Source organism: Brachycentrus maculatus, unplaced genomic scaffold (genome assembly GCF_059751285.1).
Source record: "Brachycentrus maculatus isolate JH-2025_06_01 unplaced genomic scaffold, ASM5975128v1 h1tg000711l, whole genome shotgun sequence".
NCBI classification, from domain to species: Eukaryota; Metazoa; Arthropoda; class Insecta; order Trichoptera; family Brachycentridae; genus Brachycentrus; species Brachycentrus maculatus.
This window is the reverse complement of record NW_028281442.1, coordinates 254,635-279,623: the sequence shown is the minus strand read 5'-3', so window position 1 is coordinate 279,623 and position 24,989 is coordinate 254,635. Positions and strand designations below refer to the sequence as shown.

At 31.3% G+C, this 24,989-nt stretch overlaps 1 protein-coding gene across 2 annotated transcripts in view; it reads left to right on the top strand.

Moving 5' to 3' along the window:
* The window catches only part of LOC148300463 (potassium channel subfamily K member 6-like), a 107,176-nt gene that overhangs the window by 70,854 nt on the left and 11,333 nt on the right, over window positions 1-24,989 (top strand). For both annotated transcript variants that reach the window (XM_088274738.1, XM_088274737.1), the window contains one exon: window positions 21,190-21,330. In XM_088274738.1, the coding sequence (XP_088130864.1) occupies window positions 21,190-21,330 (141 nt within the window). The remainder of the gene's footprint in view (window positions 1-21,189; window positions 21,331-24,989) is intronic.

Here is a 24,989-nt window from a genome sequence, read left to right as displayed (position 1 = left end):
CAAAATGTTAAAAATGCTTTATGCATGTTGGTCTTCGGGTCGATTAAAAATCGCATGTGTTAAACATTTTTATGATTGTATAATACCACTTAATGAGTTTAAAAGTAAAACTTTTACTTTTCACTTGTAGATGAAAACATCAGTTAGTTTTTGAAACTAGTCGTGTGTAATGAAATAAAACTCATTAAGTGGTATTATACAAGTTTTTAATTAAAAAAACATGTCATTCCACAAAGTTAATGCCGAATCGCTAAATAATATAAAGTTTTCTTCCCCAACTATACGTAACATCCGGTATATTGAAAAAAAACTGAATTAGTCGATTAGTCCTGGAAAAGCCTTAAAGGAATTTCCCCGTAGACTCGGTTTGACGGATTCAATCGTGAGCTTTCGATTTTCCAATCGGAAAAACGTTGGTGCCTAGAATATTTATAGGATTGTAAACGAGAACCTATAAAAATACGTAAACGTATTGAGGTAAGAAGGAAATACTGAAAAAAAGAAGAAAAAAATATGTTTCGTTTTCAGATTAAAATTTCATAAAATGAGTAAAAATACATACGATTGGCGTTCATTTCTTCAATCTATAATTACAACATTTTGAGTACAGTGGAACCTCTCATAACGAGCATAATTCGTTCCAGAATCTTACTCTTTAAGCAAAACATTTTTGTACAGCATTTTTAATGGGTTGGATTACTTATTATTTACTTGTTATTATTTATTAGTATTTACTTGTTCACAAATCTGGATTATCTCCAATTATAAGAGGTTAAAGTGATCATTTAAACCAGCCTATGACGGTCGTCAGCCCCGTAAGTGCCCAGAATTCCGTATTCTTCTTCATCTTTGATGAGATGTGGCGCGGAAGTCCCGGTTCACAAGTGAAAATAAAACAATACGTACCAGTAAGTTCAAGTGAAGAATTTAAGTATTGTGGTTGTCAATCTTGGGTAGAATTGGTGAATGTTACACGTGTATAATGTGATCCCTTAAATCAGCCTATGACGGTCGTAAGCTCCGTAAATGCCCAGATTTCCACTATCTTCTTCATCTATGTTTATTTGTCAAAATTTTTTATTTATGTGTATGATTTTAGTTCTATGATTTTACTTGTATGTTTACATAGGATATGATTTAATACCAGTATAAGGTCACGCGTGTACTCGTATGTTACGTTGGAATTTAGGAGCGTCGTGATTGGAATTTCAAGTATCAAACTATGTAAATAACATGACCTGAATTATATGTTTTTAGTACAAATCTCTCCATATAACATGTTTGCGCACGAATGGATCTTTGTCAGACGGGAGGAATATCTAATTTAACATACTCAACCTATAAAAGATTGAATTAGACTCGTGCAGTATTTATAACAGCCGATTTAATTAATACTTTCATTCATCATTATCATTTAGAAAATTCGCCTTCGAAAAAACGTTATTTTCGTAAGTTGGCAATGAATGACGTCACAGAAACGATGGAGTTATTTTAACGTTGGTGTCATTGCTAAATTATTGGCGGCTCTATTTGTTGATGTCTATGGTCCATATGGATGTCTGGAATATGTCACTTCCTAACTATAAAGCAATAATAATTACGATATTTCAGGCTAATGCATAATTTATTTATTGTAACTGCAGACAGTTGGTAGAATTCCATATTGAATTGTTGGGTAATATATCCAAAATAAAACAAGGTTTTTGTTGGATTGAATTCTACATTTATTTATGTATATCTTAATACGTGACGCGTTTCGTCTTCTTAGGACATTATCAAACACTCATGTTTATATGTCAAAAAAAGTTATTTATGTGTATGATTTTAGTTCTATGATTTTACTTGTAAGTTTACATAGGATATGATTTAATACCAGTATAAGGTCACGCGTGTACTCGTATGTATGAATTCCATATTGAATTGTTGAGTAATATATCCAAAATAACACAAGGTTTTTGTTGGATTGAATTCTACATTTATTTATGTATATCTTAAAACGTGATAACATTCATGTGTTTGATAATGTCCTAAGAAGACGAAACGCGTCACGTATTAAGATAAACATAAATAAATGTAAAATTCAATCCAACAAAAACCTTGTTTTATTTTGGATATATTACCCAACAATTTAATGCATAATTCCCTGTTCTTTATATCGCTCACTCCTTTCAAGAACGTCATAAATCAAAAATCGTTAATTTTCAGTGGTGAATGTTTTTGGAATGACCAGAAAATGTACTGTATCCTAGCAAAAGAGGCATATTTTTAACTTAATATTTACCCGCTACTGGGCAGAAAGTGTTGTTTTTGCATTTTGAAGAAAATGTATTGTGTAATTATTTTTTGAAATATACTATATATTTTTCAAATGGAGAAAAAAACCTTCAGGTTTTACCTAAAAAGATCTGTTGCAGAGTAAAAAGTTCAATAAGTGGCTTGAGATTTATTTTTAATACATTGTGTTATATTTTTAAACTTTAAAAACGTTCTCCTGAAAAATCAAGTTTTTTGATTTATGACGTTCTTGAAAGGAGTGAGCGATATGTTCATCCTTGTTTAGGTAAGTACTTTTCGTTGTGTTATATATAATGTACAAATTAGCTACGGCCGTTAGTAAAGAAAAGAAAAAAAAACTTTTGAAAGTAAGGTATCCATAAAAACACTAGGTACTAATTGCGAATAATGTCCTCCTTTGCATCTCCTTTGCAAGTTTGATAAGTTAGGTTTGTGAGTCGTTTTTTTTAGCACGTTCCAGGTTCTCGCCAATAAGACGATTTCTCATTTTGATTTTTATAATATCCATGCTTGAAAAAGATTGTTCGCATGAATACGTAGAGTCAAAGAGCCTTCCCACGGATATTTGTTCCGGAGCCACACTTTGCCGATCTGTGCATTATACAATATGATTGGGATGAAAATAAACCTTGTTAAGGCAAGCATAATTCTGTCCGATTCAAAGAGGTTAATTAAAAGTTTTTTAACTTGTTTTCAACTCCAAGCGAGGTTGAAAGTTTTGCATTTCAGTATATGCAGTATAAGTATAGCATTATTCACAACTGTGCAAATTGGCTAACGAACTTGCTATGAAAATAATATCATATAAGTATTTTATTTATTGTTTCGGCATTAACTTTGTGGTAAGACATGTTACAATGATTAAAGAAAACACTTCGTTTGCAAATCATATAATAGATACTAATCACTCATTTCACTCTCATAAATTAAAATTATTACACCTTGTTCCATATAAAGGCCAAATTATGAATTATCTTGAAAATTTAGAAATCCAAAAAAACCTGAATTCTAATGATAATTTATTAAATAATATATTGTTTCAAAATTCTTCACCTTTGCTTTCCATTTTTCCTTTGTTTTCAAACCCCGTCCCTTGACTAACCCCTTTCCCTTACTTTCCCCTCTCCTTATTTATAGAACAATTTTATATTTTATATTTTAGTTATTATACAGACCTGAATGATGGAAGTTTAACTTCTGAAACATGTAGTCTATAATAAAACTCAAGTGGTAAAAAACGAAGTGTTTTCTTTAATCATTGTATCATATAAGTATGTAGATATGATGGTTCTAATTTAGTACGGTGCTACTGGATATTTATTTAGTATAAAAATTTAACGAAGTTTACAATGATTAAAGAAAACACTTGTTTTTTACCACTTGAGTTTTATTAAAGACTACATGTTTCAGAATTTAAACTTCCATCATTCAGGTCTGTATAATAATAGTTATTATACAGACCTGAAAAATGGAAGTTTAACTTCTGAAACATGTAGTCTTTAATAAAACTCAAGTGTTAAAAACAAGTGTTTTCTTTAATCATTGTAACATGTCTTACCACAAAGTTAATGCCGAAACAATAAATAAAATATTAACAAAGTTTAATGAAATAAAATGTTATTTTTTGACTTCTCAATATAGATGAAGAAAAATATGAACTTCCGGGTTATAACCCAGATGGGGGGCGTCTGGATAGTAATAGTAAATATACAGGGCTTATGAATCGACATTGGCTGGTTTAAGTGATCACTTATACACCTACAACATTCGCTATTCTACCCATGATTGACAACCACACTATTTAAATTTTTGAAACTCATGTTTATATTACACATTTTTCAACTTCAAACCCTTATTCATACCCGATGGTGCATAGGGCACTGTATCATATAAACGTAGTATCTTTATCGCTAACACATGAAGGAAAGGTGATCAGCTACCAGTCCAGGCTAATATTGATTTAAACTTTATAAAATAAAATAACTTTGTTTTAACCACTTTTTATTTGTTAAAACAAAGTTATTTTATTTTATAAAGTTTATAAAATGTGCCACAAAGTATCTGCGAAAAACATATTGAAGAAATAATATTGATTATTAATATTGATCATTTAATTCAAACGTCGCTTCATGTGTGAGTTAGCAGCAGCATCTGTGGTTGAGATGAGTAAGCTTTTTTATTTATCACAGACTTCTTTGAATATATAAAAGACCCTTACCAAATTATTTTTCATACTGGAAGACACTGAAAACATGATTTTTCAATTTTTTTGACGCTTATAATTTGACCAGTTACAAAGGCGAACTGTACATTCTAAAATGACTCTGAAACACCCTGTAGGCAATGAAAACCCGAATCATGAAGTTGCCAGGTCAATCAATAATTCTAATGAGTGCATTAATTCTTAGCATTACGGTCTTGGGCCCTTTCTTTAGACTCATTTGTGAGGCGAGAAAATTCGGTCCATTCTTACTTTCTGAACAATTCATCTTGATTTATTCATGATCTTTATTAATTAAATAAGAAATGTTTCCCCAAAATGAAAAATGATTTACTTATTAATAGATTTGGCGTTTAATTTGTAGAACTCCATTTTAATTTATATATTAAATGTAAAAATCAAACAGCATGCTAAATTGTATTTTACTGTTAAAAAAACACATAATCAAATTTGTGGCAATTTTTTCACCTTGTTGTGGCATTTTCATTGTGTTACGATTTTCAAACTTGTTATGGCATTTTCACATTCGTTCATTCGTTTGAAAATGCCATAACAAGGTGAAACAATTGTCACAAATTGTTTTTATTTATGATTTTTAAATATAAAATTACAATTTAATAGACTAAAAAATCAGTGTTTCATTTTGACATTTAATATATAAAATTATTGACTTGTTATATAAAATGTTTTGAGCTTGTCCATATCTTTGTTTGAAAATCTGAGCTCTGTCCACTTATGAGTTGTATTTTTTAAAATTGATATCTCAACATAGATGAAAAAAAATGTAAGTCGCGACTAGTCGTTGTAGGCTATCCTCATTGCCACGCGCAACGTGTACAAACAACTGTCGTGTACAGACATTGGCCAGAGTCAAGATATCCAAGTGTAGCTCCTGGCGAATGGACTTGTTTTATTATTTAGCAATGTTCAATGCTTATCTTAGCTTTGCATTCTTTCCTTGCATCGTTTTGCCACACATTCGTTTGAGAGATTGCATTTCGACTGAATTCAGTCTACTTTTATCTTTACTTTGCTTCCTTTTTGATAATAATTTTCAATAATTAATCTTCATTTAATGTAAGTAAACCTGTTAATTTGGATATTAAAAAAAAGAATAACCCGCAAAGCGTCTATTTTAGATGCTTGTCTACAGGTAGGATAGTAAGGATAGGGAAGGTAAATGTGAACAATACTTCACAAACACCCAGACCAATTGAAAAGAAATCCTTCTTGAATTCATTTTGCAATTGGCGGGTATCGAACCCACAATGCCAGTTTCGCAGTCGAGCGTCTATCCAACTACGCCACGGCGCCTGACAATAAATGATATATTTCTAGCTTTGACCTTATTGCTGAATAAATCTCATATTTAATATCTTTAGTAAAACTCACACCAACAATTATCAACTTATCGCGGAATTTAAAGACATTAACTACTGCATTTATGCTCTTCCGGAACTGCACTCAGGTTGTATCTGGTATCGGGGTCAGGGGTCGTCGCTCCCGGAAGTCTGACAATCGATAACACCGGAAGTAAAGCCTCGTCTGCCTGCACTTGCGTCGCTTCCGGCGTGACAGCTTTGCATTAAGAGCAAACTGCCAATGAGCAGTAATTAATACTTGATCGTGTTTTTATTTTCTTTCAAAAATTAATGCAACATGGAACGACGACAACTAGGCAGGCGCCATGGCGTAGTTGGGTAGACCAATACTCACTTCAATTCTTTACATCTCACCAATAGATGTCTCTAGTGAAGTTCTAGTGATTCACGAACAAGGTTTCTAAATTGGTTCATATATATAGAACGTCCAAGAATTTGAGTAGTGTGGCTGTCAATAATGGGTAGAATTGGTGAATGTTACACGTGTGTAAAGTGATCACTTAAACCAGCCTATGACGGTCGTCAGCCCCGTAAATGCCCAGACTTCCATATTCTTCTTCATCTTTGATGAGATGTCAAAAGATAATATGAAAATAACTCCTGTAATTGGAGATAATCCAGATTTTGTGAACAAGTATTTGGACACACTCAAAATGTTGTAAATAATTGTAATTAAAAATTATTAGCTTATCAAAAACGCATCATGCAAGAGTTTACATAGAGATATGTCTTTGATATGAAACGTCTATCTTTTACATTCATATTGCACTACTTTTGGTACTTGACGACATATGCTTTGTCTGAAGTTGATACACACCTACATATCGCTCACTCCTTTCAAGAACGTCATAAATCAAAAAACTAGATTTTTCAGGAGAACGTTATTAAAGTTTAAAAATATAACACAATGTATTAAAAATAAATATCAAGCCACTTATTGACCCTTTTACTGTACAACACATCTTTTTAGGTAAAACCTGAAGGTTTTTTCTCCATTTGAAAAATATTTAATATATTAAAAAAAATAATTAAACAATACCTTTTCTTCAAAATGCTAACACAACATTTTTTGCCCTGTAGCGGGTAAATATTAAGTTAAAAATATGACTCTTTTGCTGGGATATAGTATATTTTCTGGGCATTCTGAAAACATGCACAACTGAAAATTGTTGATTTTTTATTTATGACGTTCTTGAAAGGAGTGAGCGATATGCTTTGTCTGAAGTTGATACCCACCTACATATAATGTAATATTTAAAATCAATCTCCATGCGTGATTCACGAACACATACTGGCACAAGCATTAGGAGATTAATACCTGATTGATCGTTGTGTGTGATGTATTCGTATTTCAGATTCTAAACATAGATTACGTCCAGGTGAGGCCGCGATATGATGGATTGGATATTGTATAATAATACCTAAAATTGTGTCAACAATAAAAGTATACAGCGCATATCGCTCACTCCTTTCAACAACGATATAAAAAAACTTGTTTTTTCAGGTGTAGGTTTTTAAGGTTTAAAAATATAATCAAATCTATTAAAAATAAATATCAAGCCATTTATTGAACTTTTGACTGTGCAACTGTGTTTTTTCTCCGTTTGAAAAATATTTAGTATATTTAAAAAAAAAACATTACCTTTTCTTCAAAATACAACAATAACACTTTCTGCCCTGTAGCCGGTAAATATTGAGTTAAAAACATGCCGCTTTTGCTGGGATATAGTGCATTTTCTGGGTATTCCGATATAAAACATGGCCAGCTGAAATATTACGATTTTTTACATATGTCGTTGTTGAAAGGAGCGAGCGATATCGCTCATTCCTTTCAAGAACGTCATAAATCAAAATACGTCAATTTTTAGTTGTGCATGTTTTTGGAATGCCCAGAAAATGTACTATATCCCAGCAAAAGCGGCATATTTTAAACTTAATATTTACCCGCCACAGGGCAGGAAGTGTTGTTTTTGCATTTTGAAGAAAAGGTATTGTTTAATTATTTTTTTAAATATACTAAATATTTTTCAAATGGAGAAAAAATCATCAGGTTTTACCTAAAAAGATCTTTTGTACAATAAAAATTCAATAAGTGGCTTGGTATTTATTTTTAAAATATTGTATTATATTTTTAAACCTTAAAAACGATCTCCTGAAAAATCTTTTTATTTTATTTATGACGTTGTTGAAAGGAGTGAGCGATATATGTAATGTAACACGGTATTAGGGCATAAAATAAAAGCAAAACGTAATGGAATTGAACAACAGGTTTCTCGATATACTATATAAAAGTGTATACGTAAACAGTTAGGGGTTGAAAACCATGACTTTATATAATGGTTCTGAGACAATGATTAAAATCGAATGAATTTAAGTAGTGTATTACAATAGTAATTTCATACAAGTTATGCTTAGGGTTGATTTTATAATTTTTTTTATAGAAATTGATTTTTGTATGTTGATATTATATATGAGCGAATCGGTTAGTTGACGTCATAATTTTTACATATGTTTCCATTATTTTGATATATTTATGTGAAGAATTATGTCGTTTTAATTATAAATACAACTGCAAATTGTTAATCAGTCCGCCTCCGTAGTGTTATGGTCATCACGCTCGGCTACCGTACTAGAGGTCCCGGGTCAAATAAATACAAGTGATTTTTGTTCAATATCACCCTGGACGGTATCCGAAGCGAAGAGGTGATCACCTTTCCTTCATGTGTTAATTGATGATCAAGATAACACTGCAATTATATATGATGCAGTGCCCTATGCACCATCAGGAGCGGATAAGGGTTTAAAAATATGTAAACCACAGCATGTATATATTTCAATAAATTTACTGTTTTAAAAAAATATACAAAAACATGTGCAGTAATTGCCTCGTAGCGTAACCTAAAATACGATACTGTATTTTACTGCATCGTTATTGGCGCTTGTCAGATGCACGTGACAGCTGTCAGATCGGTGGATTCTTATTGGTTGAAAGTCTCCAATGACGCAGGAAGTGACGTAACAATCCTCTTATCTAATTTTCTTTTTCGATTTAAATTTTGAAAAGAGCACGTTTGAAAAATCAATTAGTAACGTGATCGATTTATAAGGGTTAATTGAGCTGGGAATTTGAGTAACGAATAGTGGTGTAATTTCCGCTAATGTTTGCATTCCTTGTGTTGTACGTACATATACATATGTGTAATACTACCCTGTATAAGTAAAGGGTGGGTGGCTCTGTCTGTCAACACTGCTAATATGGATGTTCGTATTTCCATACATTTAATGTTTATTTTGTATTAAACTAAATAAACTTACTTCCATCTTACAACATTTTGAGTGTGTCCAAATACTTGTTCGCAAATCTGGATTATCTCCAATTACGAGTTTTTTAATATATTTTTATTGACATCTTAACATAGATGAAGAAGAAAATATAATAAAAGTGTGAGCATTTACGAAGCTTACGACCGTCATATAAATGTACGATTTTCCGATCAGATTCTTACATCTCACCATAGACGTCTCTATTTTATTTATTGTAAACTCTACATTTAGACCTGAAGATGGAAGCTTAGCTTCCGAAACAAGTCGTCATAAAATAAACGCAAGTGGTAAAAAAATTCCATTATCCACAAAGTCATTAAAAATACATATAATCTAAATATTGTAGAGCCATTCATAAACGTTTGTCCGCCTCCATAGTGTTATGGTCAGCACGCTCAGCTACCGTTCTGAAGGTCCCGGGCTCGATTCCCAGTTGGGGTTAAATGAATATAAGTGATTTTTTCACTATAATATTTATTCAATACTACCCTGACCTGGTACCCAAAGCGGAGGGCTAATCACCTTTCCTTCATCTGTTAACAATCAAGATAACACTGCGTTTATATGATGCAGTACCCTATGCACCATTAGGGTGCGGATGAGGGTTTAAATGAATGAATTCATTAACGAATAATGGAAGTAGGTAGATCTGAAATATATCGCATCATTCGACCATGTCGTATTTGATTACAAGTCAAAAACAATTTACTTTTATATCTTCTTCTTCTTCTTCTTATTATTATAGGCCTTGCGGCCTGTTTTTAACAGGGATTAGCCTCCTGCGACGTCGATTCCCAGCTATCGGCCCACCTCTTTGGTGGTCTGCCCGGGAGTCGTCTACCATGGGTTTGGCCATACATTGCGATGTGGGGGAGTCTGGATGGTTCCATTCTCCTCACATGCGCATACCATTGTCTTCTTCGTTGCCTTCCCCACCTAACGACATCTTCGATCTCGCATATTTCCCTGATCTTGCCATTTCTCAATCTATACTTTTATATAATTTTATAAATTGATATGTCCTCGTGGGGGCACATTATTGTTATTTGTAATAATGTGTATGATGAAATAAAAATAAATATACGTAGAACGAATGAGTGAGGAAAGAACGGTAAAACAAATTTATGAGGCGAATGTAAGTGGAAAAAACAGCAGAGGAAGACCGATAAAAACATGGCATGATCAGGTATGCCAAATACTTGAAAGTGGTCAGGTTAGGAGTCGTAACAATCGGCAGCTTTGTATGAGGAGATGCATGAACGTGGAAGAGACGAAGAATGTTTGCAAAGACAGAGTGGTGTGGCGTTCTATTCTCTCTGCCTATCCCTGCGGACTGCGGCGTGGAGGTTAGTTAGTTAGTTAGTTTTTATGTTATATATTTCAAATAATAAATAATAATAATAATACCCTTATCCGCACCCCAATGGTGCATAGGGCACTGTGTCTTATAAACGCAGTGTTATCATGATCGTTTTTTACACATGAAGGAAAGGTGATCAGCCCTCCGCTTCAGGTACCAGTCCATGGTAATATTGAATAAATATTACAGTGAAAAAATCACTTATATTTATTTTTACCCCCCTTGGGAATCGAACCCGGGACCTCCAGAACGGTAGCCGAGCGTGCTGACCATTACACTACGGAGGCGGAGGAGGCCATGTTTACCATCCCATAAAAAAGATATGAAAGCCATATTCTAGTTTCCCTGTTTCAGCTCATATATTTCATATAGTCGTGTAAAACTGAGTAGGTAGGTTGTGTCGACGACAAATTGATAACCGAAGGCCATGTATGGTTTAATATTCCGACAGGTTGATATTATAATAACACTTATATGATGTATCGTGATAAAGGACGCTTAGAACAAAAGGTGCCCAAGTCTTAAAATGGTTTAAAAATCAGGATCTTCAAAATAAATTGAAATAGTAAGAACATTTTATAATATGATAAAATAACAACTAAGTATGTAATTTTTTCCACATGAATTTTATTTGACCATCAACTGGGTTTCGTCATGACTGACATCATCAGACTGGTCTGATGATGTCGGTCATGACGAAACCCGGTTGCTGGTCAAATAAAATTCATGTGGAAAAAATTACATACTTAGTTGTTATTTTATTATATAAAATGCAGTTCCACCAAAAAATGTCTTTACCAAACTTAAAACATTTTTTTAATAATAACGAAAATTTATAAATTAAAAAAAGTCCAAAGTTCCATTTATGGTAATAAGAAAAAAAAATTGTTTTTTTTTTAACCTGATAGTCTCGATTGATTTTTTTTCAATTTTTTTTTTTGTTTTTTTTTTTAAACTGGATTTTCTCGTTTATCTTTTTCAAAACCGGATTGTATCGCTGAATTTTTAATTTTTTTTTAATCATTTGAACCAGATTGTTCAGTTCAATTTGTTTTCATATTATATTAGACGTTTTTAGACTTGACTCGCTTTTATTCTAAACTCTCACACATAGCACACAATAAAAACACGATTAAAGGACAGTCGTTAATGTATAGAAAAACGACATAAAAGGTACATTAATTTTCATATTTCGCTATTAAATTTATCTTTGGGATCTATGTATATACTTACTTTATATTCCAAGGTTAGGATATAAATTATTATCATAATATAAAAAAGCACATAAAAAAAAATATTTGTTACATTTCCATTTTGTTTATTCGATCAATTATAATTGCTTTCAGACATTAAAAGTCAAATCCAAACTGTTGGACATTATAAATATCGTATTTCATTAGCTTAGGGAAGCTAATAATCGAAATAAAATTCATACCATAATTTATATTATCCACTGACACTTAGTGATGGAATTGCATTTTTAATATATTATTAGATTAAAACCAATATTTTTAGCTTTTCCACTTTTTTTTATTTGACCAGCGACCGGGTTTCGTCGTTACCGACATCATCAGACTGGTGGGAGGCTATACAAATTGTTATGTTATATATAAAACAAGGCAGGAGTTGATAACCATGATTTGATATAATTTTATTGAGAAATTAATTTAATTTGAGTGAATTTAAGTATTGTATGATATTAAAAATATTTTTTATAAAGGTTTTTTGTATTGAGAGCACGATTTTATATAAAGTTATATTAGATTTGCAATTTAAATTTGAATTCATTCACACGAAAAAAATGCAAATCTAATATAACTTTATATAAAATCGTGCTCTCAATACAAAAAACCTTTATAAAAAATATTTTTAGTATCATACAATACTTAAATTCACTCAAATTAAATTAATTTCTCAATAAAATTATATCAAATCATGGTTATCAACTCGTGCTTTGTTTTATATATAACACAACAATTTGTATAGCCTCCCACCAGTCTGATGATGTCGGTAACGACGAAACCCGGTCGCTGCTCAAATAAAAAAAGTGGAAAAGCTAAAAATATTGGTTTTAATCTAATACCGAGTTTAAATTACTTTTCGCCTTTTAATTTTATTTTTGCGTTTGACATGAGATTCAAAAAGTGCTCTATTATAATTTACATATTATAATTGACGATCAAAATAATATATCTTTATAACGCAGTGCCTCATGCACTATTGGGTACAGAGAATCAGAAGAATAATTGATTGTATCCTCGTATATCTGTTTACATTAGTAAAAATGGACTTGAGGCGTCTTTTCATTAAAACGTACTAAGAATACCTTGTACTACAATGTGCACTGTTTTTTTTGTGTTTTACATACATGTTTGGTCAATTCCATAAAATTTAGCCTCCGCTGAAAACAGATAATAAATAATTCAGGTGCAGGTATATACTGATTAATATTTTAAATCATATATGGGCAACCATCGATCCGCCGTAGAGGTTTATGCAAAAATACAAATTTGCAAGAAAAAACATTTGTTTTTTTTCTTCATTACTGGCTTTATTCTACTAATCAACCACCACGATGCCTTACTTATTGTAACTGCAGACAATTGGTAGAATTCCATTTAAATTGTTGGATAATATATCCAAAATTAAACACGGTTATTGGATTGAATTCTACTTTTATTTACATACATAAAAAATAAATATAAGTAATTTTTTCACTGTAATATTTATTCAATATTACCATGGACTGGTACGTGAAGCGGAGGGCTGATCACCTTTCCTTCATGTGCAAACGATCAAGATAACACTGCGTTTATATGACGCAGTGCCCTATGCACCATTGGGTGCGGATAAGGGTTTTTTATTATTATTATTTACATACATAAAAAAAAATATAAATAAAAAATAAATATAAGTAATTTTTTCACTGTAATATTTATTCAATATTACCATGGACTGGTACCTGAAGCGGAGGGCTGATCACCTTTCCTTCATGTGTAAAACGATCATGATAACACTTCGTTTATAAGACACAGTGCCCTATGCACCATTGGGGTGCGGATAAGGGTTTTATTATATTATTATTATTATTTACGTACATATGATGATATATGACGCGTTTCCTCTTATTAAGACATTATTTTTGGACATCTCATCAAAGATGAAGAAGAATATGGAAGTCTGGCCATGTACGGGGCTGACAACCGTCTAGGCTGGTTTAAGTAATAGGCTGGTTTAAGTGATCACTTTACACACTTTAATGTGTGCGTGAATTAATCAGCTACAGGATAGGATATAAGGGATGAGAATTGGATAAAAGGACTTGATTTCATACGTACTCTTTATTACAAGGTCAAATATTAACGGGATTTCAGCGATTAAGACGGGTTTTCGTAATATTTTTACCCTGTGAGTAATTGTGTCGTTAAAGGATATATTTTCCCATAAAACTTTTGATTACGTCATCACCATCAATATTTTATTTTTTGGAAAAATATTGCCAATAAGTTATATTTATGGAGGAACCTTCGCAGCCCTTCCGAAACGCCATAAAACATAAAATAGCACTTTACACGCATTTTTAATTACATTTTAATTTAACAACATTTTAGGTGTGTCCAAATACTTGTCCGCCTCCGTAGTGTAATGGTCAGCACGCTCGTCTACCGTTCTGGAGGTCCCGGGTTCGATTCCCAAGGGGGGTAAAATAAATATAAGTGATTTTTTCACTGTAATATTTATTCAATATTACTCTGGACTGGTACCTGAAGCGGAGGGCTGATCACCTTTCCTTCATGCGTAAACGATCAAGATAACACTGCGTTTACATGAAGCAGTGCCCTATGCACCATTGGGTGCGGAAAAGGGTTTTATTATTTATTATATAAATACTTACTCACAAATCTGGATTATTTCCAATTACAGGAGTTATTTTTCAAATTATTTTTTTTTACATCTCAACATCGATGAACAAGCATATGGAAGTCTGGACATTTACGGGGCTGACGACCGTCATAGGCTGGTTTAAGTGATCACTTAACACACGTGTAACATTCATCAATTATACCCATGAATAACAAACGCGCTACTCAAATTCTTGGAAGTCCTACATATATATATATATATATGATCTAATTTCTAGTGTTTATTGTACAATGTTTCGAAACCATATAATTATTTCGAAGAAAAACTGTTTTTTCAATGCAAAAACGGTGTTTTGAGAAAACAATCAATTACGTTACATATTACCTGGATTTAGAGCAAATACATTTGCAAATTAACGAATATTGGACCTTAAGATGGCCTTCTCACAAATCTTAAAAAAAAAATAGATCGTCATTTACCTGTGCATAGGACACTGCGTCATATAAACACTTGTTATCTTGATCGTTAACATATGAAGGAAAGGTGATTAGCCCTCCGCTTCACGTACCAGTCCAGGGTAATATTGAATAAAATTAGAGTGAATAATCACTTATATTTATTTGACCCCCATCCCCTGGGATTCGAACCCGATACCTCCAGTACGGTAGCTGAGCGTGCTGACCATTACACTACGGAGGCGGAAAAAAAATACATTAAATATATATATATATATATATATATATATATATATATATATATATATATATATATATATATATATATATATATATATATATATGTATGTAATAAAATACCTAGGTACCTACCTATACATTTTATTAAGTACTTAGTACCTACATAAAACAGTTCTACCACCAGATGTCGCATGCGTCGCACTGAATAAAACAAAAGACATCAGATAGAAAAAATATAATATTGTTAACTGTCAGAATCAGACAGATAGAAAATTATTGTAAAGATTAATTAAGAATAAACTTTTATTGTCGTTTATAACAAAGCAACACATTGTTTATTTTATTATTATACACCCACTTTACATATTATTTACACCTAATTTACAAAAGAAAATTATTACCACGTTATATATATATTGTGAATCTTCACTTGCCAATCCCATTGGTAAAAATAAAGAAACCTATATCTTTTATATTTTATGAGATGAATGAAAAATTGTATATGCCTTTCATCTGGATATTATATCCAGAGGAAAGTATTATACCAAATCCGTATTTTTTCATCAAAATAAGTATCCATTTCAATATGTAAATTTTCCATCAAGTCTCCGAGATTCAATAGGATTTCGAATAAATATAAATCCAATGAATAAGATTCAAGGAATTATATTTATAAAGTTCCGCAAAGAGCTTTCCTAAATCAGAAGAATAGGGGAAAAGTTTGTACCTTGATACAAAATTCGTTTAGCGTTTTCTGTGTTCATTATAGGTAAAAGTTAGCGATGAGCGAAGAGAGATAAATAAGTTTTACTCGAAAAGTTGATAAATAAATTGAAGATAGGCGTGATAATTACTTACAAAGGCAATATTCAGTTATTGTCTCTCGAGACAAGTGCGTTATACCTTATTTGATTATAATTTATATGAAATAGGGATAAAAATGATAAATATACAGAAATGAAAGTTTTTAGTTAAATATGTATTTTTTTAAAACCTTTGCTTTATATCATAAAACATTACAAAAAATATAGTAGGTTTTCTATATATATATATATGTTTTCTATATATATATATATATATATATATATATATATATATATATATATATATATATATATATATATATATATATATATATATATATATATATATATATATATATATATATATATATATATATATATATATATATATATATATATATATATATATATATATATATATAGAAGTTGCAACACAATTTTATACTTATAATTGAATTTTAAACATAATTTATTAGGGACAGTAATTAATAGACTAAAAATAATTTTACTTTAAATTAAAGTAATAATAATTCATCTACGAAAACGTGCCTAAATTAATAAACTCAAGACGTGATCTCATACAAGTGTTTAATTTTTATGTTTTTAGTCATGTTAAAATATTTTATATTTTTGTTGATTTCACGATAAAATAAAATGAATAAAAAAAATATAATTTTCAAAATGAAACGTACATAATTATAATATTTTAACACCATTTTTAAGATGAAATGCATAACATCTGTTTGTTAAAGTACTATCTACCCTCTGATTGCAAACAGCTATAAATGGTATCAAACGTTTTGATCAATATCACTAGCTGTTTTCGGTTGGCTGGAAGATATTGCTTTATAGCAATAAGCCCGCCAATGTACTTATTTCTTTTCTGTACAAAGAGTTTAAATAAATAAACATACATGCAAACCACTACACTTTCCCCCAAGTCGTTTTTATAGAAAATCTAGAATTTCTATCCTCATTGCCATTAGCTTCAAGCTTCAAACGAGATATTACTGACGCTTCCTTTAAAGCTGATACGTTTGGTAAAAAGATCTAATATTAAGGATTATTCGGGCTTTGAACATAATCAGGAGAATATCTCACTTTCCCATTCATTGAAGAAATCGTATTATAATATTAATTAATAATTACAAAGACTTAGGAATTAAATTAAAATTAATTAAATTTTACTTCATGTAATTTATTTTGTATTTGATTGTATCGACCCTTTTCCTACAAAACGTTCGTTAATTTCAGATAGGTCGACAAAGGTCGTTTTGTTTTCGTTAATTTGGTGAAAATACTTTATATGTTACATGGTATATATATATATATATATATATATATATATATATATATATATATATATATATATATATATATATATAATACTTTATATGTTACATGGTATATATATATATATATATATATATATATATATATATACATGATCTTAGTATGTATTTTTTTTGTTTTTTTTTTTATTGAAAAATTCTTTTTTTACAAAAACATATTTAAATAAAACACAATAGTTGGTAAATAAACAATACATTTCAATATATAACGTTTCTACCTCTCTAATAAAGTAGACACTTGTGTTTAGAGAGGGAGTTCGTTTTACATTTTTTTAAAACGAAAGTAAATTAAAATTAAAATTTAGTAAATTTAGTAGTACATGTGTAACCCTGATGATGACAAGGTTCTTGCCGAAACCGGTTGGAGAAAGAATGTATCAATAAAAAAGTGGTTAAAAACAAAGTTGTTTTAATTCATAAAGTTTATAAAATGTGCCAAGTATCTGCGAAAAACATTCAAGAAAATATATGGGTTAGTCTGGAGTCGTTGGCTGACAATTCATTCTACTGCACATTAGTATGGGGAAGTCCTGTGTTCTCTGAAATAAAACATTTCTTTTGGCAGTTATCTCTTATCGACAAGACATTTAAGTGCCTATTGTTTGTGAACCCGGTCACTGGTCAAATAAAATATACACGAAAAAAAACTATATAAGTAAATAGATTATATATATATATATAGAATAAATTTTATTATATAAAATGCAATTCTACTAAGGAATGTCTATAAAATGTCTATATATATTTATATATATATATATATATATATATATATATATATATATATATATATATATATATATATATATATATATATATATATATATATATATATATATATATATATATATATATATATATATATATATATATATATATATATATATATATATATATATATATATATATATATATATATATATTATGCATACACATTGGTTTACACGAATACACTTGCATTTTATCGATTCTTTTACAAATGTATACCAATGCGACAGTAACGCATACTATACTTTATATGGTAAAGTACACAGATCAACAGAATAATGCCACTTCACGGTGGGTGCCACCATGTTCGTATGCTATTGGACATGACTATTCACTTTGCTAACACCATTAACCTTCGGTCTACCGCGAATAAAAACTATCGATAACTATCTTTCTGGGTCCGAGGGATCCTTGTGTAAAGTATGGTACTTTCTCTACTTTTAAACCTCGTGTACTTTATATAGTATATTGTTATCTGCATAATTTGCATGTTTTATTAAGAGTTTCAATAAACCCACCAATAACTTCGGAACGGGTCTATTGGACCTGCTAGGCAGACAAAGGGTTGCTTTTTAAAAAATATCAGAGAGCCAGAAACATTGAATCGTATGTATATTAAAGAAAAACATAACATTTATAGAAAAATCTATGAAACTGGAACTTGTATTTTTGCAATAAGTTTTGAATCCTTTTCACATGTTGAGTCGGCTGTAATCAGTGGCTTGTACAGACAAGGTAGGCAGTAGAGATAGGTAGTAAGGTAAGATGGTTCTACTTACTGGGGTAGGCGGTAGAGGTAGGTAGTAAGGTAAGCTAGGTACTACTTAGTAAGGGAGGTTAGTTATTGGTTATATGGAATGCACGTCTCTGGCTATAATATAACTTTTTACAAAAATATTAGTAATGTTAGTATATAACCACGCATCAAGATCTAGTAGTCTACCGGTTTCGGGACGAAAAAATCGACTATATTATACGCATTTTCTTAATTTCAAAGAGTTGGTTATATTAAAAAACAGCAAACTTCAAAAGTGCAAACAAAACTTAATTCCTTTTTAAAACAGGATTACCGAAAGCAAGCGCGTCAATATCAAACAGCTACGTCACTTCTCGACGAGTATCCGAAGATAATAAATACAATTTTGATTGCTTTTTTTACTGTTTATTTATATCTAAATACGATGCAAACAACCCAATTTAGATTGGCAGTGACAGGGATATTGAAAGCTTTTAAATGTAAATTCACAGTAAATCGGGATACAATTTTGTTTCAAATTCTCTATAAACTTAGCAACTTAGTCCATAAAACAAAGTAAGTAAAACCCTTATCCGCACCCCAATGGTACATAGGGCACTGCGTCATATAAACGCAGTGTTATATTGATTGTTTACACATGAAGGAAAGGTGATCAACCCTCCGAAACAGGTACTAGTCGAGGGCAATATTGAAAAAATATTACAGTGAAAAAATCACTTATACATATTTGACCCCCCCTGGGAATCGAACCCGGGACCTCCAGAACGGTAGCCGAGCGTGCTGACCATTATACTACGGAGGCGGCCATAAAACAAAACAACAACAAAATGCTTTAGAAAAGTAGGTCTGTCAGGAAGCTTAGATACTTCTGTTTATGTATTCGATCTGGAAATGCGATGGTACAGCTTTCAATATATTATATGTATAAATCTAAATACATTGTTCATATTTAAAAAAAGTTTTTTGGTATATATTAAACCTGTTTTTATATAACGGACTTTCAGCTTTGACGAACACCCCCCCCCCCCCCCGGTTATATCGGGATTTTGCTGTGTTTGAAACTATTTCAGCAACTAATTATTTTATTAACTAGATTATTTTATTTTATTGTAAGTTTAAATCTCAATTCTGCCGGGCGTTCTCAGTTATTTTAAGGCAAGAGGATTTAATTAATACATTCAAATTTCTTGATTTAGCGATTGCTAGAAACCTAGAAATAGCGATGAAACGCAAACAAATCATTCTTGTTTGTAATATATAATGTTTGCCATTTACTAAGATAGAAAATTGACATTTTGGATGAAGTCAAATGGCTCATTTCGTCAAAATTTTACCGTCCAAATTAAAAAACACGGGCGTTTTACGGAGTTGAGAAAAGTAATGTTTATTACTCCCCACAATTTGAATAATTACGAGTGACATTTTGGCAGCCATTGTGAAAAATTTTCCATCGTCTACTTCAGCTTTTTTTACATTAACTTAATGTGATACAGTGGTAGATGAGTTCAATGCCTAACTCAAATAAATACAGTTTGAAGAAATATATTTTTATTAATTGTGTTCTTTTGATGACCCTTTTCTATGTCATTTTAAAATTTATTCCCACTTTTTATAAATGTATTCTATTCTTTTATTACAATCCCATATTATGCTCCCTCAAATACAAATAAGCCTCACATGAGGCCATTCTGAATTTTCTAACAAATAAATTTGTATCATGTGTGTGTATATTATTCCACACGATAAATTTTACATGCTTATTTTTATTTTTAAAATATGTAATAAGGATTAAATAATTTTATAATACGTGTATTTAAGCAGTATACGTGTATTAAGCAGAGGAAGACCGAGAAAAACATGGCACGATCAGGTATGCCAAATACTTGAAAGTGGTCAGGTTAGGAGTCGTAACAATCGGCGGGTATGTATGAGGAGATGCATGAACGTGGAAGAGGCGAAGAATGTTTGCAAGGACAGATTGGTGTGGCGCTCTATTCTCTCTGCCTACCCCTGCGGGGAAGCGGCGTGATGGTTAGTTAGTTAGTTAGTGTATTTAAAAAAATAACGAAAAATAATACTCCGTGCGTGAATATACAATATAATAGTTTATACAACACGGTACAAAGCTAATTTTAATAATTTAAAACAGAAAAATAGGTGGAAAACAAGAAAAACCATTTTTTTAATAAGAAAATTAAGGAGACAAAATATAACTAGCAAAATCACCGATCCATATGCATTTCTTCTAGAAATTAATTAAAACACAGGACTTCTCATCGGACAAATGTGTAAGACCTCATCCTGCAAGCAAATTGTATCTGATCGGAAAATGTGCATTAATATTTATTGAAAATGTTTTTTTTTACAGAGGAAGTACTGGAGTCCTTGATCGAAGAAGTAGTTCGCGCTGGAAACCGAGGAGTCTCTGCTTCCAGAAATGCTTCTGGAGAACCCAACTGGAGCTTCGGCCAATCCATATTCTTCTCCAGCACTGTGGTTACCACCATAGGTAAGGAGTTATCTTCTTTACAACATTTTGAGTGCGTCCAAATACTAAGCCCTGTAAAAATACCCAGACTCTTATATTCTTTTTCGTCTATGTTGAGGCGTCAATATAAACAACTCGTAAGTGGACAAAATCCAGATTTGTGAATAAAGATTTGAACAGACTGAAAATATTGCGAAAAATATTCTTCATTCGGCCGCCATTTTGTGATATTTCTCTAGTTTTACTATTCCATTACTGTGAATTACTTGGTACAGTCTGTTCACAGTTATTTTACCTCTAGTTGTTTTTTTTTAATTATTTATTTAGCCGTATAAATACTTTTAAAAAAAAACTAGAGGTTTGTGAACATTTTATAGTTAGTCGCTACTTTCAGGTGAGGGCGTGTTTTAAGTTTATATGGGTAAAGTTGGAGTTCACGGACGTTATTTTTCATATGATTAAAAAACTCCTATAATGGAGATAATCCAGATTTGTGAACAAGTATTTGGACACACTCAAAATGTTGTAAATAAATTATGTGGTCAAATAATAAGCTAAAATAATAATACGACAATGATATTTTCTGGCGTTTCTCATGTAGGTATGTGATTATAATCCAGGATTTGGACCTCAAATACAAATGAAAGAGTTTCTGCTCAATAAAAGCTTCTTTCATCTCACCAATAGATGTCTCTAGTGAACTTCTAGTTATTCAAGTACCATATTTTGAAATTGGATTATATATATATATATATATATATATATATATATATATATATATATATATATATATATATATATATATATATATATATATATATATATATATATATATATATATATATATATATATATATATATATATATATATATATATATATATATATATATATATGTGTGTATATAGAGCTTCCAAGAATTTGAGTAGTGTGGTTGTCAATCATGGGTAGAATTGGTGAATGTTACACGTGTGTAAAGTGATCATTAAACTAATCTATGACTTAAACCAGTCCATGTTCTTCTTCATCTATGTTGAGATGTCGAAAAATAATATTAGTTATCTTCTTCATCATCTTTCTATAGATACTGGGGATCTGATCATATTTTATTTTTTTACATCTCAACATAGATGAAGAAGAATATGGAAGTCTGAGCATTTACGGGGCTTACGACCGTCAAAGGCTAGTTTGAGTGATCACTTTATACACTTGTAACATTCACCAATTCTACCCATTATTGACAACCACACTACTCAAATTCTTGGAACCTGGAGACATAGTGCTTGAATCGCTAGAATTTCACTACAGACATCATCTATGGTGAGATGAAAAAAGTTATCAGTCATGGTAGAATTGGTGAATGTTACACCTGTGTAAAGTGATTACATATTATAGATTGATGAGATGTCAAAAAAATATATATGTAGATCATATATATATATATATTTTACTAGTCAGACTAAAAAATCCTTGGAATCCTTATCGCCTTCGCGTTACAAGTTCCCGCATGAGTTGACAATCTCGTTGCCAGCGAAACTTTGTTCATTTCGCCAGAATGTCGTACGTTCTGTTTGCCTCCATTTCGCGCTTTATTGAAAATGCAAATGGCGGCCGTGCACAAGCGACAGAGTGCACTTTTATAAGAAGAGATGGCCGCCAGCGTCCGTGAGCTCCAACTTTACCCATATAAACTTGAAACACGCCTTCACCGAAGAGTAAAAAGACCGCTGAAAGTAGCGACTAACTACCAAGTAATGCACAGTGATGGAATAGTAAAACTAGAGAAATGTCACAAAATGGCGGCCGAATGAAGAATATTTTTCGCAATATTGTCAGTTTGTTCAAATCTTTATTCACAAATCTGGATTTTGTCCACTTACGAGTTATTTATATTGACTCCTCAACATAGACGAAAAAGAATATAAGAGTCTGGGTATTTACAGGGCTTAGACCCGTCATCAATCTAAAACTTCAGCAAAGAATGGTTAGGTGTTTTTTTTTCTATATTTTTTTTTAAACTATTTAATATGGTTACAAAAGTTTTTTTTTTAATTTTAATTAATTTTCTAGACATTTCTACCATTACAATCTTTAAATTAATAACGCTGTTCTCTCCAATAAAAAGACTAAATTCTGGTGCTTGGAGGGAGACACACGCATAACACGCATAGAAGAAGAAGACCCGTCATAGGATGATTTAAGAAGTGATCACTTTATACATGTGTAGCAATTACCATTCTACCCATGATTGACATACCGCCGGAAATTGTACACATGTATAAAGTGGTCACTTCTTAAACCAGTCTATGACGGGTCTTCTTCTTCTATGCGTTTTACTATTTTGACAAAAGTAGGATGAAAGTAGACTGAATGCAGTTGAAATGCGATATTTCAGACGAATATGCGGCAAAACTATGTATGATAGATGTTCGAATGGTGAAATAAGGAAAGAATGCAAGGTTTAGAAAAGCATTATCGATAAAATTAAGAAAGGTATCTTGAGATATAGATCATGATACATTTTTAATAGATTAAGTATTTGTCCTAAGGATGAAAACCTTTTTTTAAAGAATTAATCCACATGTATGTTTAGAATTCGATATTCTATCACTGGGCGATCCTTTGTAGCAAGCAATACAACTAAGAGTAGGTAAGTACTTAAATCCTGATCGCTTTGAAAGCTCAAGTTTCCCGGTTTACGATGGTTGTTGTAAAAAAGTAATGTATTTCTAAGTGCCCTGGCAAGAACTAGCTCCTCCATTCTACTCAAGGCCTTCAATAGTGTTGCCCGAATTGAAAATTTAAGATCACATCTTTTATACCGAGTACCTACGCGGTAATAAAATGAAGATATCAAATTGCATCCTAGGATGAAATTAAAAAGATAGCTAGTGTTTTTGCTTAGAATTTTCACTGATGAATTACATGGAATTATAGTAACTTTAAACGTATAGAGTAAATCACTCACGAGTAGGCATAGGCTATGAAACTTAAAAAGTTGAAGCCTGAGTACGGTCATGATAAGCGGTGTTGCATAAGCTGTAGCTAGATTTCAGAGTCACTTGGACGTTAGGTAATTCAAAAAAATTAAAAAGATAAGGTAAACTATTTATTTATTGTATTCGTTGTTCATCTTCTTCGTCTTATTTTTGGTAGAGGCCTTGTGGCCTGTTTTAAAGAGGGATTGGCCTCCTGCAATGTTGATTTCCAGTTGTCAATCTATCTCTTTGGTGGTCTGCTCGGGAGTCGTCTACCTTGCGTGCAATGGAATGAGGAAGAGTCTGGATGGTTCCATTATCCTCACATGCGCATACCATTGTCTCCTTCGTTGCCTTCCCCACCTAACGACATCTTCGATCTCTAATATTTATCGTATTCTAGCGTTCCTTATTCTATCTCGTAGAATCATATATTTCTCTTTTTTGTTGTTATATTTTCGTATTATTATCAATCGAGTCTTTCATCCTTCTTTTGCCAACTTCATGATTAACCTCCATACACTAGGATTCCGTTGTGTATTCCCAGTTTAGCTTTCTTTTTTTTAAATTTAATTTTTTTTAAATATTTAGGTTAACAACAGCAACACATGTAAAACAAAACATTAAAAGATATACATTAAACAAGCCAATCATAGTTAACCACAGAAACATAAAGATTAGTACAAAATATTTAGTGTAGATC